General features: G+C 24.5%; 1 protein-coding gene across 2 annotated transcripts in view; it reads left to right on the top strand.

Moving 5' to 3' along the window:
* Window positions 1-17422, top strand: part of LOC117170018 (ATP-dependent RNA helicase DDX24) — a 39347-nt gene that overhangs the window by 20250 nt on the left and 1675 nt on the right. For both annotated transcript variants that reach the window (XM_033356534.1, XM_033356540.1), the window contains exons 4-8: window positions 2337-2629; window positions 6089-6311; window positions 6388-6499; window positions 6586-6703; window positions 14944-15121. In XM_033356534.1, the coding sequence (XP_033212425.1) occupies window positions 2337-2629; window positions 6089-6311; window positions 6388-6499; window positions 6586-6703; window positions 14944-15121 (924 nt within the window). The remainder of the gene's footprint in view (window positions 1-2336; window positions 2630-6088; window positions 6312-6387; window positions 6500-6585; window positions 6704-14943; window positions 15122-17422) is intronic.

The following is a 17422-nucleotide window of genomic DNA, read 5'->3' as shown; positions in this document are numbered from 1 at the left end:
GCGCAACCCAGGCATTTATATCGTCTCCTACCATATTCACACGGACATAGACGTGTCATAGTATTGGACCACGTCTCGTTTCAGATCTGGGATCACTGCCGCATGCGCGGAAACTTCTGCGCGCTGACACTTGGTATTTTTTTAGAAAATTATAAAAATTACAATAATTTCGTTATTTTGAATTGTTGAACGATAAAAATGAACTGCCAAATGCCACCAAACGATGTAGGAGCGATTGGTGCAAACAAAATTCAAAATAGTAAAATTTTGGGGTGCTGGTCATTTTTTTCAAAGTTCCATATGTTTTTCAATTTTTTTGACCACCAAACGTCAAAATTGGATTACCAAACACCACCAATCGACAATCAAACGATTCCCGCAAGAAAATTTAAAAATTAAAAAAAAGTGGGGTGCTAGCGTGAGGTTAGCACCTCAAATTAGAAAATTCGATAGCTTTTTCAATTTTGACCACCAAATGTCAAAAGTGGGCTACCAAACCACATCAAACGACCACCGAACGATTCCATATGATAAAATTAGGTTTCTTCGTAGTTGGTGTGTAAACTTCACGTCGATGGAAACCGGTATAGAGTTCAAAGAAGCTTTTCAATTTTAGATCATGTTAAAATTTATCACCGAAAGTCGGTAATCAATAAAAAATCTAATTTTAAAGGAAGATTTTCAAACTTAAATTTGTTAGTGTTTCTAGTCTATAATTGCGACTTAATAAAAAAATAATTTGTATACTAATAAGGTTTAGTAGCTTTTTCCTTGGAAATCGGTTATTTTAAACAACGATCATTTTTCTTTAAAAATCAAACTTAAAATTTTGAACAGCTTTATGTTATGTTACTGTTTTTCGTCGTAAATTGGTATTAAAAAAATGCTGAGGTTTGATTATTTATATATTGCACAAAAATGTTATATGTTGGTTTTGAAGTTAGGATATCAATTATTAAAAATACAGTCCTTTTTTTGTTTTTCGAAAATTTATCTCGCTGTAGAAATTTAATATTTCTTACTTAAAAACGAAATTGCTTCGTTAAAAACTATTTTTTTTGTTTGTTGAAAATTCAACTCTTTAGATTAGATGAAAGTTAAATGAATGTGTTAAAAATTAATTGTTTTGGGCGAAGATACATCATTTTAGTTGATAATTCATCTCTCTGATTAAAAATTTAACTATTTTGTTGAAAATCTCTGTTTCTGTAAAAAATTAATTTTGTAACTGAAAATTTAACTATTCCAAGATTTCAATTGAATATTCATAATTTTGGATGAAAATTTATCTCTTTGTTTAAGAATCGAACAATTTTTTTGAAAATTCCTTTTTTTTGTTGAAAATGAATGTTTAAAACCAAAAATGCAGCTATTTCATTTTTGATGGAAATATTATTTTTTTTTATTTGAAAATTCAACTACTCTGTTAAAAATTGATAAATTTTATTGAAAATCAACTACTTCGATGAAAGTTGAACTACTTTGTTCAAAAATATTTTTTTTGTTGCTGATTTATCATTTTAGTTAAAAAATCATCTCCTTGGATGAAAATTTAAATATTTGCTTGAAAATTAATCTCTATGTTTGAAAGTTAATCTTCTTGGTAGAAATTTAATCTTTTTTTTTAATTGCAAATGCATTTGGTGGTTTGGAAAGTAATCTTTTCTGTTTGAAAAGTTAACTACTTGGATGAAGGTGGAACCACTTTGTTAAAAATGTATTTTTTTAAATTGATGCTTCGTGATTTTAGTTGAAAATTCATCTCTTTGTATAAAAATGCATCTCTTTGGTTACAAATTTAACAATTTTGTTGAAAATACCTTTTTTGTTATTGTTGGGAATAATGAAAATTAAACTTCATTTTCAAAAAATTCATTTTGTATTGATGACTCATCATTTTGGTTGGAAGTTCATCACTTTGGATTCAAACTGAAATATTTCGTTGAAAATTCATCTTTTTTTGATAAGCAATTAATCTTCTGAGTAGATTTTTTTTAGTTAAAAATTCAACTGTTTTGTTGAAAATTAATCTATTGTAATTGAAGATTCGACTATTTTGTTTAAAATTAGTCTTTTTGGTTGAAGATTCATCACTTCAGAAGATGTCCATTTTCCTCAATCATCCAAAATATTGTCTTTTCTTTTCTATTATTTTAAATAATATTTACTGAGTGATACAAAAATTAGTTATTTATTAATTTTTTATTTTAATCAAAAAAATGCGCGCTTAGCATACGTGTTTTTTTCTAGCTATTTAAGGGTACGTTTGAAGGGGAGAAACGTACCATTTTATGTTGCATCCAAGAGGGATAATCGTAATTTAATTTTTTTTGTAGATTCTTAGCAATTGACGAAACGGATCGGATGTTGGAGAAAGGTCATTTTAAAGAATTGCACTCGATTATTGAAAAAGTAAATCTTGATGAATCGAAAGTCAAAGAACGCCAGACTTTCGTCTTTTCGGCTACGTTGACAATGGTTCATGATATTCCGGATTATCTGAAGATGAAAAAGAAGAATAACTGGAGAAGTAAAATATTCAAGCTGACTCCAGGACAAAAATTACAGAAGGTTATTGAAATGCTGCAGGTCAAGAATCCTAAAATCGTCGATGTTACGCGAAAAAAAGGTAAATATAAAATCTGGATGTCAAGGAACTTTTTCGAGAACTTTTCTATTTTATTTGAAAATTGATCGTTTTTGGTTCAAAAATCATGTATATCGTTGAAAATTTCTATCTTTTTGGTAGAAAATTAATTTTTGTTTTTAAATTCTTCTTTTTGCTGGGAAATGAAACATTTTGTTCGGAATTTTCTCTCTCTTTTAAATGAAAAATCTTTCATTGTTGAAAATTTAACTCATGCTGAAAAGTCGTCTTTTTTGGTTAAATTCAACTATTTTTGTATACAAATTAAAATTATTTTCTGCTTGAAATATCAACCACTATATTGTTCGTCCAGAATTCATCGTTTTGAAATAAAAACTTAATAATTTGGTCAAAAGTTAAACTCCTTCGTTTGAAATTATTTTTTTTATGTTTCATCATTTTAATTGGAAATTTATTTCTTTGGTTGAAGAAAGAGCTGTTTTGTTGAAAAGTCGTGTCTTTTTTTGAAAAATCATAATCATTTTAATTGGAAAATTATTTCTTTGGTTGAAGAAAGAGCTGTTTTGTTGAAAATTCGTTTTTTTTTGAAGAATCATAATTTAATTTTAAAATTCATCTTTTTGGTTCAACACATATTTTTAATTAAGCATTTAAGTGTTATATTTTTGGTTAAAAAATTATCTTTTTAAGTTGAAAATTCGTCTTTTTTGGTGGAAATTAATCTTGTTGGTTGAAAAATTTTTTTTTTTTTGGTTAAATACTATTATTATAGTTTAAGATGAATAATTTTAGTTGAAAAGTTGTATTTTTTATTCAGAAATTCAACTGTTGCAGTTGAAGATTCATCAGTGTATTTGAAAATTCACCACTTTGTTTGAAAATGTAACTATTTTTTGAAAATTGGTTTTTTTGTTGAAAAATTTTGTTTTCTACTGAAAATGTAATTATTTCAATTGAATATCCATCATTTTAGTTGAAAATTTATTTTTTTAGTTATACTTTATTTTTTTAAACTAAAAATTGAACTGAATTGAATTGAACATCTGAACAACTGAACAATCAGAACAACTGAACTTTTTAAACTTTTTTGTTAAAAATACATCACTTTGGTTGGAAATTTATTTTGTTGTTAGAAATTAATTTTTTAAATTGAAAATGTAACTATTCTAGTTGAATATTCCATCACTTTAGTTAAAAATTTCGCTCTTTGGTTGAACACCAATTTTTTTTTACCTGAGAATTTAATAATTTAATTTTTAGCTGTCTATTTTTTAAATGAAAATCAACGTTACTTTTTTAAAATACGTATTTTTTAATAGAAATTAATATTCTTGGTTGAAAATTCAACTATTTCAGTTAAAGATTTATAATTTTAATTGAAGATTTATCCGTTTGATTAAAAATTAATTTTTTTAAACTAAAAATTGATCTTTCTTAGTTAAAAATTCAACTATTTCGTTGAAAAGTCGTGTATTTTTTTGAAAAATCTTCTTTTTATTGTAGAAAATTAATCTTCTTGTTTAAAGATTCATCATTTTGGTTGATAAATCTAGTATTCTAGTTCAATATTTATCATTTTAGTTGAAAATTCAACTCTTTGGCTGAACACTAATTTTGTTAACTGAAAATTTTACTTTTCCATTTAAAGACACATCATTTTAATTGAAAATTCATCTTTTTTATTTTAAATTCAACTTTTGCGGTTGAAGAATCAAAATTTAATTTTAAAATTCATCTTTTTGTTTGAAATTTTTTTTTTAATCAAGAATTTAACCAATACATTTTTGGTAGAAAAATGATCTTTTTTAGTTGAAAATTCGTCTCTTTTGGTAGAAATTTTTCCTTTTAGTTGAAATATTGTTTTTTTTTGCTAAATACTATTAATATAGTTTAAGATTAATAATTTTAGTTGAAAACTCATCTATTTTTTTTAATTGGTCTTTTTGTTGGAAATTATTATTTTTTCAACTGAAAATGTAATTATTCTAATTGAATATTCCATCATTTTAGTTGAAAATTCATTTTTTTAGTTATACTTTATTTTTTTTAACTGAAAATTGAACTATTTTTTCACAGTTAATTTCTTTTGTTAAAAAATCATCTTTTTTTAGTGTAAAATTACTCTTTTGTTTGTAAGTTCATCTTTTTGGTGGAGATTAATCATCTCAGTTGAAGATTCATCTTTATAGTGTGTAAATTTATCTTTTGTCGAAAATAAAAATATTTGGTTGAAAGTTAAACTCTTTTGTTAAAAATACATCACTTTCGTTGGAAATTTGTTTGTTGTTGTTGTTAAAAAATTAATTTTTTTATTATAATGTAACTTCCAGTTGAATATTCCATCATTTTAGTTGAAAAATTTATCTCTTTGGTTGGACATAATTTTTTAAACTGAAAATTTAACCATTCCATTTTTTGTTGACAATTTTCTTTTTCAATTGAAGACACATCATTGTAGAAGAAAATTAATCTTTATTGTTTACAATTCAACTATTCCAGTTGAAGATTCATAATTTTGATTAAAAATTCATCAGTTTGGTTTAAAGTTAATTTTTTGAACTGAATATTTAACTATTCCGTTTTTGGTTGATAAGTGATCTTCGTTTAATATGTGACCATTTAGGTACAAAAATGCTATTTTTTATTTTAAAATTCAACTGTTTGGGTGAGATTACATTATTTTATTTTGTTAAAAATTAATTTTATAAACTAAAAATTTAATTTCCATTTTTGGTTTGAAAACGAATTTTTAAGTTAAAAATTCAACTATTTGTTTGAAAATTCATGTATTTTGTTGTGAAATCGTATTTTAGTGTAGAAATATAATCTTTTTGGTTGAAAATTCGACTATTTGTTTAAAAATTCATCTATATTGTTGAAAAATACAATATATCTACTTGAAAAAGTATTTGAAGTGGTTTAAATGAAATTTTCATATAGTACTCACATTAATTTTACCCAAATATGCACTGCATTTCAAGTATTAAAAGATATCAAATAAAAGTTTGTTTAAATTATTATATTTTTAAAATTACTAAATTTTTTATTTAATCGATGGCCTTTTTAATCAAACATATTGTAATTGCATCCATAGAAATTAAAAAAAAGGTAAACATTATTTATAATAAATTCGCGAAACCTTATACATATTCCAAGTCGCTTTAATCCTCAAGCGGTACACTCCTACCCAGTATACGGAAAGGGTACACTGGTGCGAATTGGTTTGTTTGCAATGTTAATATTAATTATTTGATATATTTAATATATAATACACAACTAGCATATATCACACATATTTAACATATATATTTGGGATAATCCGTTGCAGCTGGGTTTGCGTAGATGCCAAGAAAATGAAAAAACTTTGGGTGCGAATTCGCACCAGTGTACCGTAAGTTTAAAAAAAAGCGATTGTCAGGGATTTTTTTTCAGGCTTTGAGTAGACACTCTGATAGCTGAGATTGTATTTTTTTATTTTAGGAACAGCTGGCAGTTTAACTGAGTGCAGAATCGCCTGCACGATTGATTACAAGGATTATTATTTATATTATTTCCTAAAGAGACACGAGGGACGAACTTTGGTATTTTGTAATAGTATCGGTTGCGTTAAAAGGCTCGCGACTCTTTTCGAAATTTTGGGCTGTCATCCTTTTCCACTACATGCAAGTATGGTCCAGAGGCAAAGACTGAAAAACCTTGAGAGGTGATTAGGAAAAGAATTTAATATGAAAATAAAAAATCATTGTAAATAATTGACATAATTTTAATTTTAATTCCAGATTTCAGGCGAATGAGAATGCACTTTTGATTGCGACTGATGTCGCTGCGAGGGGTTTAGATATCCCGAATGTCGAGCACGTTATTCATTATCAAGTCCCTAGAACGTCCGAAGTAATTTATAATAATTATTATTTAATTTATAAGATAATTAATTTGTAATAAATGAAAAAGAGGTTATTTTAAAAATTATTTTATAGAGTTACGTTCATAGAAGTGGAAGAACTGCAAGAGCTCAGAAGGAAGGAATCACCGTTTTATTGATGGAACCAACTGAGAAAGATTTTTACACAAGAATCTGCAAAACACTTGGACGAGGTATGATTTCTCTTAATTTTTTAACCAGTCTTTATTAAAAATGTTGGCTAAAATCCTAAATTACCTAATTTAAAGAATACACTGAATTCAAAAGAATACAGTGATTTAAATAACTGATTTAATCAGATGTCGAAGAATTGAAATGAATTCAGAAGAATTTGAGGAATGTTTAAACAATCATCGTTAATTTTAAAGAATCCAAAGAATTCATTCAATCTCACTTGAATTCAGTAACACCGAAAATGGACTCAAAAGAATTCAAGTGAGTTCTGAAGATTGCAACGAATTAAAAAAGTGCAGTTGAGATTCTTCATCGTCATTACATAAAAACTGAAATCCTAAGAATTAACGAAAATTACTTTGAATTCATTAGAGGTTATATAAATGTAGAAAAGTATAAGGGAATCATTTTTACCAAATTGGCGAACTTTGAAAGTCAAAATTTGATTTTTCGGGTAAAAAACACTCGTTTTTCGTCTATTAAAAAAATAATAATCAACAAAAACGATCGTTCGATTCTCGTGGAATGATATCTACAATGACTGGTTCAAATTTGGTAACAATTGGATAAACCGTTTTTGAGAAATCGCGGGCCCCATTTTACAAAAGTGTTTTCGAGAAAAACATGTTTAAAGTTTTAAAACTAGAACACGAGTGAAAAATTACTGTTTAAATGTTATATTTTTCGAAAATGTAACGTACAAAAATTAGATTTTTTGCATCTAGGGTACCCTACATCCTTAATTTAACAAATTTAGAAGAGCTGACGTGAATTTTTGCTAATTCCTTCATTATATGTAGAATTTACTTGATTTTTTTGAATTTTTTGAATTTACTTGAATTCTTCTGAGATTCACTTAATTTTGTAACTCTTATGATTTTTTGAAATACATAAATAAATATGCCGAAATTAAAAATAATCCACTGAATTAAAAACAATGTTATTGAATTCAGTTGAATTTAGTCATTGAAATTCATTCAGAATTGTTTTCTGGGAATTCTGAATGATAGTAAAATTAAAATGAATTGTAAAGAATTCAAATGAATTCTGAAGATTCAAAAGCAGTAAAAAATGTAGTTGAATTCAGTAGAATTGAAACTCATTCAGAAGAATTCCAGAGAATTTATTAGAATTCAAAGAAATAAATTAATTTCTAATGAACCCAAAGAATTAACCAAAATTTTTTTGAATTAATTAGAGTATATAAATGTAGAGTAGTGTAAGGGAATTCTAATGAATTCAGGTGTATTCAAAATAAGCCAATGAGTTAAAAAATCTGTCTGAATCCTATGAGCTTTAGTGAATTAAAAAAAATCGGAAGAACTGAAGTGAATTTTTGCTAATTCCTTCAATAATGTGGAATTTACGTGAATTTTTTTGAATTTTTCGAATTTACTTCAATTCTTTTGAGATTCACTTAATTTCCTAACTTTTATGATTTTTATCAAATAAATAAATAAATATTCCCAAATTAAGAAGAAGCTACAGAATTAAAAACATTTTTATTGAATTCTGTTAAATTTTAAATTCTTTCCTAAGTGTTTTCAGGGAATTATAAAAAAAATGTAAAATTAAAATTAATTGGAAAGAATTCAAGTGATTTCTGAAAATTCAAAAGCATTTAAAAAATGCAGTTGAATTCAGTAGAATTTAAAGTAATTCAAAAGAATTCCAAAGAATATATTGGACTTCAAAGAATTAAGTTAATATGTAATCAATTCAAAGAATTATCCAAATCTATTTTCAATTCAGTAGAAGTTATGTAAATGTAGAAAAGTACAAGGGAATTCTAATGAATTTAGGTGGATTCCAATGAATCCAATGAGTTAAAAAAGTATATCTTAATCCAATGTACTTTAGTGAGTTAAAAAAATTCAGAAGAATTCAAGATAATTTTTTGCTAATTCCTTGATTAATCTGAATTCTTTTGAATTTACTTTAATTCGTCTGAGATTTACTTCATTAAACTCAGTTAAATTTAATAATTGAAATTCTTTCCGAACTGTTTTCAGGGAATTCTAAAAAATTGTGAAATTGAAATGAATTGGAAAGAATTAAAGTGAATAATTTAATTGAAATTCAATCATAACTGTTTTCAGAAAATTATAAAAAATGGTATGATTGAAATGGATTCGAAAGAATTCAAGTGAGTTTGAAGATCCCAACGCATTGAAGTGCATTTGAATTCAGTAGCATTCAGTATATTTGATATTAATTAGGAAGACTTGAAAAGAATTCAAAGATTAAAATGAATTTCTAAATGCTCTAAGCAATCAACCAAATTATTTTGAATTCAGTAGAATTCATATGAATGCAGAATGGAAGGGAATTTGGAAGAATTCCGTTTAATTCAAAAGAATTCCAGAAATTCCAAAATTTCAAATATGCTGTAAAGAATACAAAAAATAAACTAAAACTCAATGGAATTCAGTAAAATTTACTTGAATTTTAACAGATTTTAAAGAATTCAATTAATTTCTAAAGAATCAAAAACATTATTTTGAATACAGTGGAATTTTTATCAATTCAGAACAGTTTGAGGGAATTAGTAAAATTAAACTGAATTCAGTAAAACTGAAATTAGTTCAAAGGATTTCAAGTGGATTCTTTTCATAGAATTAGAAAGAATTTGAGCGAATCTAGTTGAATTTAAAAATTGGATTTCATTCAGAAGAATGGTAAAGTATTTCTAAAAACTTCAATTGGATTCAGAAGAATCCTAGAAGTTCAACAAATTTTAGTGAATTTTTATATTTATTTTATATTATATTTTTTAATTATTCGTTGTGAATTCATCTTTCTTGGTAGAAAATTTAATTATTTGGTTGACGGTTGAACCACTTTATCATATTTTTGTTGTTGATTATTTAACTACTTTGTTGAAATATAATTTTATTATCTAAAAAAATAATTTTTTCAACTAAATATGCAATTATTTCATTTCTATGGAAAATTTTTTTTTTTTTAATTGTAAATTTATCGAATTGTGTCAAAGTTGAACTTTATTTATTAAATTTTTTTTTCCGCTTGAGGGACATCTTTTTGGTGAAAAATTTAACTATTACAAAAAATTGTATTTAAAATTAATTTTTTACCTGCAAATGTACCTTCCATTTTTGAAATTGATTATTTTTTTCGTTCAAAATTCGTCTTTTGACTTGAAGGATCATCAAATTCGTCTTTTTGATAAGAAAATTTGAATTTTGGGTTGAAAGTTGAACCACTTTGTTAGAATTTCTTTTTTTTTTGTTTTTGTTTGAAGATTCATCATTCTAATTGAAAATTCATCTCTTTGGTGGAAAATTGAATTGTTTCGTTAAAAGTTCGTGTTTTCGGTAGAAAATTAATATTTACGGGTTGAAAATTCAACTTTTTTGTAGGAAATTTGTCTTTTTTGGTAAAAGATGACCAGCTTTATTAAAAATTTATTTTATTTATTGCAGAATTGCAGATTCATAATGTTAGTTGAAAATTCATATATTTGGTTGAAATTCTTTTTACTTAAAATAATCTTTTTTAGTTGAAAATTCAACTATTTATTTGAAATTTTATGTATTTTGTCTAAAATTTGTCAATTTTGGCAAAAAATTAATTTTCATGGTTAAAAATTCGTCGTTTTTGTTTAGAATTTAACGTTGTGGATTAAAAATTAACTGTTTTTTTGAAAATTCAAATGTTTGTATTGAAAATTTAACTGTTTTAATTCAAGTTTAATTTTTTTCCTTCAAAATACGACTATTTTGGTGGAAAATATAACTGTTTTATTGAATATTCGTCTATTTGGACACAAATTCGTCCTTTTGGATTTTAAAATTCACCTTTTTTTAAATTTAACAGTCTTTTAAATAATTCGATTATTTCGTTGAACATTTTTACTTCAAATTCGATCATTTGGCTGAAAGCTTATCTTTGTAGCTTGGAAATTCAACTCTTTAGTTAAAACTTCGACTATTTTGTTGAAAATGTGATTATTTCATTGAAAATTCAACTGAAATTAGCTTAAAATTCGATAAAACAGTCAAATGTCAACCAATTTTAATAAAAAATCTCATTACATACGATTGTAACGTGCCGGTCTTTCACCGTCTGAATAGAAAAAATTGCCAAAAAGCCGTTTTTTGATCTCGAATTTCTACTATCTTTTGTAAAAAAAGGTACTTGAAAAATGTATTTTTTTGTCCTGGAAAACCTGGAATTTTTTATGAAGATCCGTTGGACACTGATTTAATTGAATTCAGAAGAATTAAAGTATTCAAAAAAATCCAAAGAATCTGACGAAATAAGCCAACTATAATTGAATTCAGTAAAATTGATATAAATTCTACAGAATTCAAAAGAATTAAATTAATTTTTAAATAATCCAAAGAATTAACCAAAGTTAGTTTGAATTTATTAGAATTCATATGAATGCAGAAGAGTTTCATTGAATCCTACAGAATTCAAATGGATTCAAAAGAATCCTCGAAGTTGAAAAAATTCAAGTGAATTAGAAAAATTTAAGTAAATTTCAGAGAGTTTAAAGAATGAACTAAAACTCAATTGTATTTAGTAAAATTGAGTTGAAATTTGTCTTTGCCATTAGATAAAAATATAAAATTCATTTGAATTCAGTAGAATTGAAATTAATTCAAAAGAATTCAGAAAGTTACGGAAATTTTTGTGAGTTTAGTGGATTTTATATAATTTATGTATTCAAACGAATTTAGAGAATCCACAAAATTTTTAAGTGAATTCGGAAAAATAAAAAACATGAATCAAATCAATCCTGAATTCAACAAAATTAAAATGAATTAGAAAGATTTCAAGTGAACTCAAATGAATCTTAACAATTTAGGAAATTAAAGTGAATCAGCAGAATCGAAAGAAGAATTTAATCAATCCTAATTCTGTATAAGTGAAATGAACTGATATACAAGCATTTGGAAAGAATCCCGATTGCTATAAAATTGCAGATAATCTCAGAATAATTGAAGTTAATTTATAAATTCAAAATAATTCGAATGGATTCCAAAGAATTCAAATAATTAGTAAAAGTTCAATTTAGTAGAATAATTAATCTTCTCGGTTGAAAATTTATCCTTTTTGGTTAAAAATGCTATATATTGGATACGTTGCAAATTCGTTTTTTATGGATCATTAATTTTCTTGGCGAAGAATTCATTTTTTTGGTTAAAAATTCGATTTTTTTTCAAAGTAATTTTTTTGTTATCAGAGTTTTTATCTGCAAAATTTAATCATTCCCTTTTTGGTTGAGTATTTAATAACTTTTTTTGAAAATTCAATTTTTTTGTTGAAGTTTTTTTTATCTGAAAATTTAACTATTCCATGCTTGATTGAAATTGTATCCTTCATATTATATAAGTTAAAAATTCTACTATTGAGTAAAAAATTAATGTATTTTGTTGAAAAGTTGTCTTTTTAAGTAGAAAATTAATCTGGTTTGTTTCCATTTCAACTTTTTGGTTGAAAATTCAACTGTTTGGTAGAAAATTCATAATATATTCAGTTAAAAATTTGTCTTTTTTTTGGGTAGAAAATTATTCTTGTTTATTGAAAATTAAACTATTTGGTTGAAAAGGAATATTTTTGGGTTGAAAATTCAACTTTATTTAGAAAATTATTCTTATTTGTGGAAAATTAAAGTATTTGGCTAAAGATTAAACTTCTTGCATGAAAATCCAAATTTCTTGCAAATAATTGATCTTTCTGGCCTTAAAATTGAATAATTTTGTTAAAAATTCATGTATTTTGTTTAAAATTCATCCTTTTTCGCTGTAAATGAATTTTCTTGGTTGAAAACTCATTTTTTTTCGTTGAAAGCTCGTTTTTTTTTGTCAAATTTTTTTTATTGCAGTGTTTATCTAGCGTATTAATCTTGTTTGTTGAAAATTCAACTATTTAGTAGAAAATTCAACTTTTTGATAGAAATTTTAACTATTTGGCAGAAAATTCATATCTTTTGTTAAAAATTCTTATTTTTTGGGTAGAAAACTATTTTTGTTTATTGAAAATTAAACTGTTTCGTTGAAAATTAAACTATTTGGTTAAGAAAGCACATTTTTGTGTTGAAAATTCTACTTTCTTTCATAAAATTATTCGTATTTGTTGAAAATTAAAGTATTTAGATACAGATAAAATTTTTTTGCTTGAAAATTCAACTTTTTGATAGAAAATTTAATTATTTGGCAGAAAATTCATATCTTTTGTTAAAAATTCGTATTTTTTGGGTCGAAAATTATTTTTGTTTGTTGAAAGTTCAACTTTTTGAAAGACGATTAAACTATCTTATTAAAAATTTGTCATTCCTGATTCAAAATGATTTTTTTTATCAAAAAATTCATCTTTTCCTGTTTAAAAGTGCACTGTTTTCCAAAACATTCGACTTTTTAGCTTGAAAACTTAATTTTTTTGTTGATAATTCATCTTTCATGTTAGAACAGTCATATTTCTTGGTTGAAAATGAACTTTTTTAAAGAAAGTTCAACTATCATCTCAAAAATATTTGTCTTTTTGTCTTGAAAATTTAAATATTTCATTGAATGTTAATCTTTTGTGTTTGAAAATTTTAGCATTTTTTAAAAATTATAGTAATTATTTTTGGTGAAAATTCAACGATGTTGTTAAAAATTCATCCTTTTGGATTGAAAATTTATCTTTCTTCGTCGAAAAATAAATATGCAATTTATTTCGACTTGAAATCTTAGAAATTTAAAGTGTTTACAGGCTAGCTGCTGAACCGGGAAACCGGGAATTTATTCAGATCAGGTTGAAAACCCGGGAAATGACAGTGAATTTATTTTTTTGACCGGAAATTTGACCAAGTTTAGAAAAAACTCTAAGTTTGATTTTAAGTTTCTTAAATAAGGAGCTGCATTTTTATCTTTTTCAATTATGGTATCATTCATTTTGCAATGCGTAACTCGAAAATCTATCACTTAAACATTTTCCATTTTGAGTTTTAAGTTTTAAGCCTACATTTTTCATTTAAAGAATTTTAAAATGCAGTCTTAAAGACTTAAAAAAATGTTTAAAATGCTAGCATTTTAAATAAAAAGTTTTAGTTAAAAAATCTTTTTAGTTGATAAAAAAATATAAATTATAATAATCTTCAAAATTGAACTATATATTGTGGATTAGTAAGTGAATGAGGATTTATTTTACAAGACAATTCGGAATCAGTTCAAATTTTAAGAATTTCCTGATTTTAACGTTAAAAGTTGAACTGCTTCAATTGGAGAGACTTAGTAGTTAAGCAAATTAAAACGCTCGATTTAAACTTTATAAACTATTTTAAATTGTAGAATATGTAACCTTAAAACGATATATTCATAATTAAATAAATTTAAAATATTTTTTTCGTATAAAATTTGAAATTTTTTAATTAAGAAAAATAACAATCGTCTGAAATTTAGAAACATTTTATTGTCTATGTAAAATTAGTAATTGTAAATCAAATATTCAAAATTAAAAAAAAAAACTGAACTTGGAATGTCACAATTTTGACATTTCTATTTAAAAAAAAAATGATTTCATATAATTTAAACAAAGTGTTTACGCATACCGACAGAATCACGCTATTCGTACCGAAATTTCGGTGCAAATAGCCCACGGCCTAATTTAAAACAAAATATGGATTTTTGCAGATTTCGAACAAAAAATGTTAAAGCTTTTTAAGAATTCTGAAAGGTCAAACAAATATTTAAAAATTCCCTTAAAATCCCTTGGAAGATCGAATATAACTTTTCATTTTGAAAAATTATTTTATGACCAAATTTATAGATATTGATCAAGATTACCGAAATTGTCAAAAATGAATCTCGAAGATTTTAAGGAAATATTTTGTATTTTTCAGGATTACAAAACAATTTTTAGAAAGAATTCGAATCATTTGAAAATGTGATTAAAAGTTCTAAAAAAATTTCAAGAATAATTGAAATTTTGAAAAATGTGAAACAACGTAGATATGTCAAGATTTCTAAGTCAAATTTTCAAGCTTTTTAAGGACTTTGAAACTATTTAAAATGAAAATAATTTAACTTTTAATTTAACAAGCATTCTGTTTATAACAAAAATGTAAAAGTTTAATTATTAATATTTCTTGTTTAAAATGATTTGCAATTCAGTTTTTAGTAATTCGAATGGAATTTTTTTTAGCTTTAGAGTTCGAATTTTTCAATTTCATTGGCCATGAAAAATGCTTTCGAACCGGAAAATGACCGGGAACTCATTTAATTTTCAGAACACGACATACCAACATTCCCAGTCGTAGAGCGCATGCTTCAAGCAGTGAAAGAAAGAGTTGATGTCGCCAGAGAAATTGACAAGCTGGAATTAAAATCTCGAAGAAGTAATTTCCAGAAAGACTGGATTCGCAAAGCAGCCGAAGAAATGGATTTAATTATTGATGATGCTAGAGAGTAAGAACCCACTTTATTTATTTATTTATTTATTTACATGTATACAGGGTAACTGCTTTATTTGGAAAACCTGTAATTGTCAGGGAATTTTTTTGCGAACGTGCTTAGTTTTTGGTTTGAATTGCATTATAAAATTCAATAAAAATTTTTCTTTATCTGTATAAGTAGCTTTATATTACTGCATTTAACTATTATGTTAAAAAATCGTTTTTTTGTTTGAAACTAATTTTTTGAACTGAAAATTTTACGATTCTATGTTTGGTTTAAAATTGATCCTTATCAGTTGAAAATTTAAGTATCTCGTTGAAAATGTACGTATTTTACTGGGAATTTACGAGTTTGTTTGCAATATTTTCTCTCTCTTGACAACAAAATCTTTTTTAGTTAAAAATTCAAAAAATGTTGGAAAGTCGTCTTCTTTTAATGAATATCAACTACTATTTTTTCAGTCAGAATTAATAATTTTTGGAATCGAAATTTCCTTACTTTATTAAAAGTTAAATCCTGTCGATTAAAATTAATTTTTTGTGTTAAAAATTCATCATTTTACTTGGAAATATATCTTTTTGGCTGAAAATTAAACTGTTTTGCTGAAATTTTGTTTTTTCCATGGCTCAAATTTTTATTATTTTTTTTGCTGGAAATTTAATTATTATAATAGTTCAAACTTGAACTATTTTGTTGAATTTTTTTTTTTTTTTTTTATTTTTTTTTAACTGAAAATTTAGTTATTTCAGTTAAATATTCCATCACTTTGGTTAAAAATTCATCTCTTTAGTTAAAAATTATTATTTTTTAACAGAAAATTTAGCTAATAATTTGTTTTAATGATCTTTTAATTTAAAATCCGTTTTTTTTTTGGTAGAAATTAATTTTCATGGTCGAATTTTTTTTTTAATGCAACAATTCCAGTTGAAAGTTCATATTTTGATTAAAAAATGTATCTTTTTGGTTTAAGATTCAATTGTTCCAGTTGAAGATTCATCGTTTTAGTTCAAAATTTATCACTTTGATTAAAAATTAATGTTTTTTCGATTGAAAATTCGACTATTGCATTTTTCATTTAAAATTGGTATTTTTTAGTTAAAAATTCATCACTTTGATAAAAAAATTAATTCTGTTTTCAATTGAAAAATCAACTAATCCATTTTTGATTCAAAATTTGGTATTTTTCAGATCAAAATTCAAGTATTTGCTTAAAAATTGGTCTTTTAGTGCAAAATTGAACTATTTTGTTGATAATTCATGTATTTTGTTGAGAAATCGTCTTTTTTATTAAAAAATTAATCTTCTTGCTTGAAAATTCATCTTTTTGGTTTAAATAAAATTTAACTAGTCCAGTTGAAGATTGATAATTTTAGTTGCAAATTCATCAGTTTGGTTAAAAATTAATTTATTTCAACTGAAAATGGAAGTATTCCATTTTTGGTTGAAAAAGAGCATTTTTAGTCCAAAATTCCACTATTTTCTTGAAAATTTGTATTTCTGGTACAAAATTGAACTATTTTTATTGATAATTCATGTATTTTGTTAAGAAATCGTCTTTTTTGTTAAAAAATTAATTTTCTTGCTTGAAAATTCATCTTTTTGGTTGAATTAAAATTCAACTATTCTAGTTGAAAATTTATAATTTTAGTTAAAAATTCATCAGTTTGGTTAAAAATTAATTTTTTAAATTGGAAATAGAACTATTCCATTTTTTGTTGAAAATTGGTATTTTTAAGTTCAAAATTCTACTATTTGCTTAAAATGTTGTCTTTTTTAGTACAAAATTGAACTATTTCAATGAAAATTCATGTATTTTGTTGAATAATCGTCTTTTTTGTAAAAAAATAATCTTCTTGTTTGAATAATTAAGTATTTTAGTTACATATATTCATGATTTTATTTAAAAGATTATCTTTTGGTTTAAAATTTAACTTTTTCAGTGAAAGATTAATATTTTAAGCTGTAAATAAATTTTTTTCCTAAATTTAAATGGTGCAGTTGAAGATTCATAATTTCAGTAAAAAAATTAATCAGTTTGATTGAGAATTAATTTTTTAACTGTAAATTTAACTATTTCATTATTGCTTGGAAATTTGTATTTTTTAGTACAACATTGAATTATTTCGTTGAAAATTCATATATTTGGTTGAGAAATCGTCTTTTTTGGCAAAAAAAATTAATTTTCTTGCTTGAAAATTCATATTTTGGGTTAAAAAAAATTCAACTATTCCAGTTGAAGATTTATAATTTTCGTAAAAAAATTCATCAGTTTGGTTGAAAATTAATTTTTTTAACTGAAAATTTTACTATTCC

This window comes from Belonocnema kinseyi, chromosome 1, assembly GCF_010883055.1.
Source record: "Belonocnema kinseyi isolate 2016_QV_RU_SX_M_011 chromosome 1, B_treatae_v1, whole genome shotgun sequence".
NCBI classification, from domain to species: Eukaryota; Metazoa; Arthropoda; class Insecta; order Hymenoptera; family Cynipidae; genus Belonocnema; species Belonocnema kinseyi.
The sequence above is the reverse complement of the archived record's forward strand: the minus strand, read 5'-3'. Positions and strand labels throughout refer to the sequence as shown.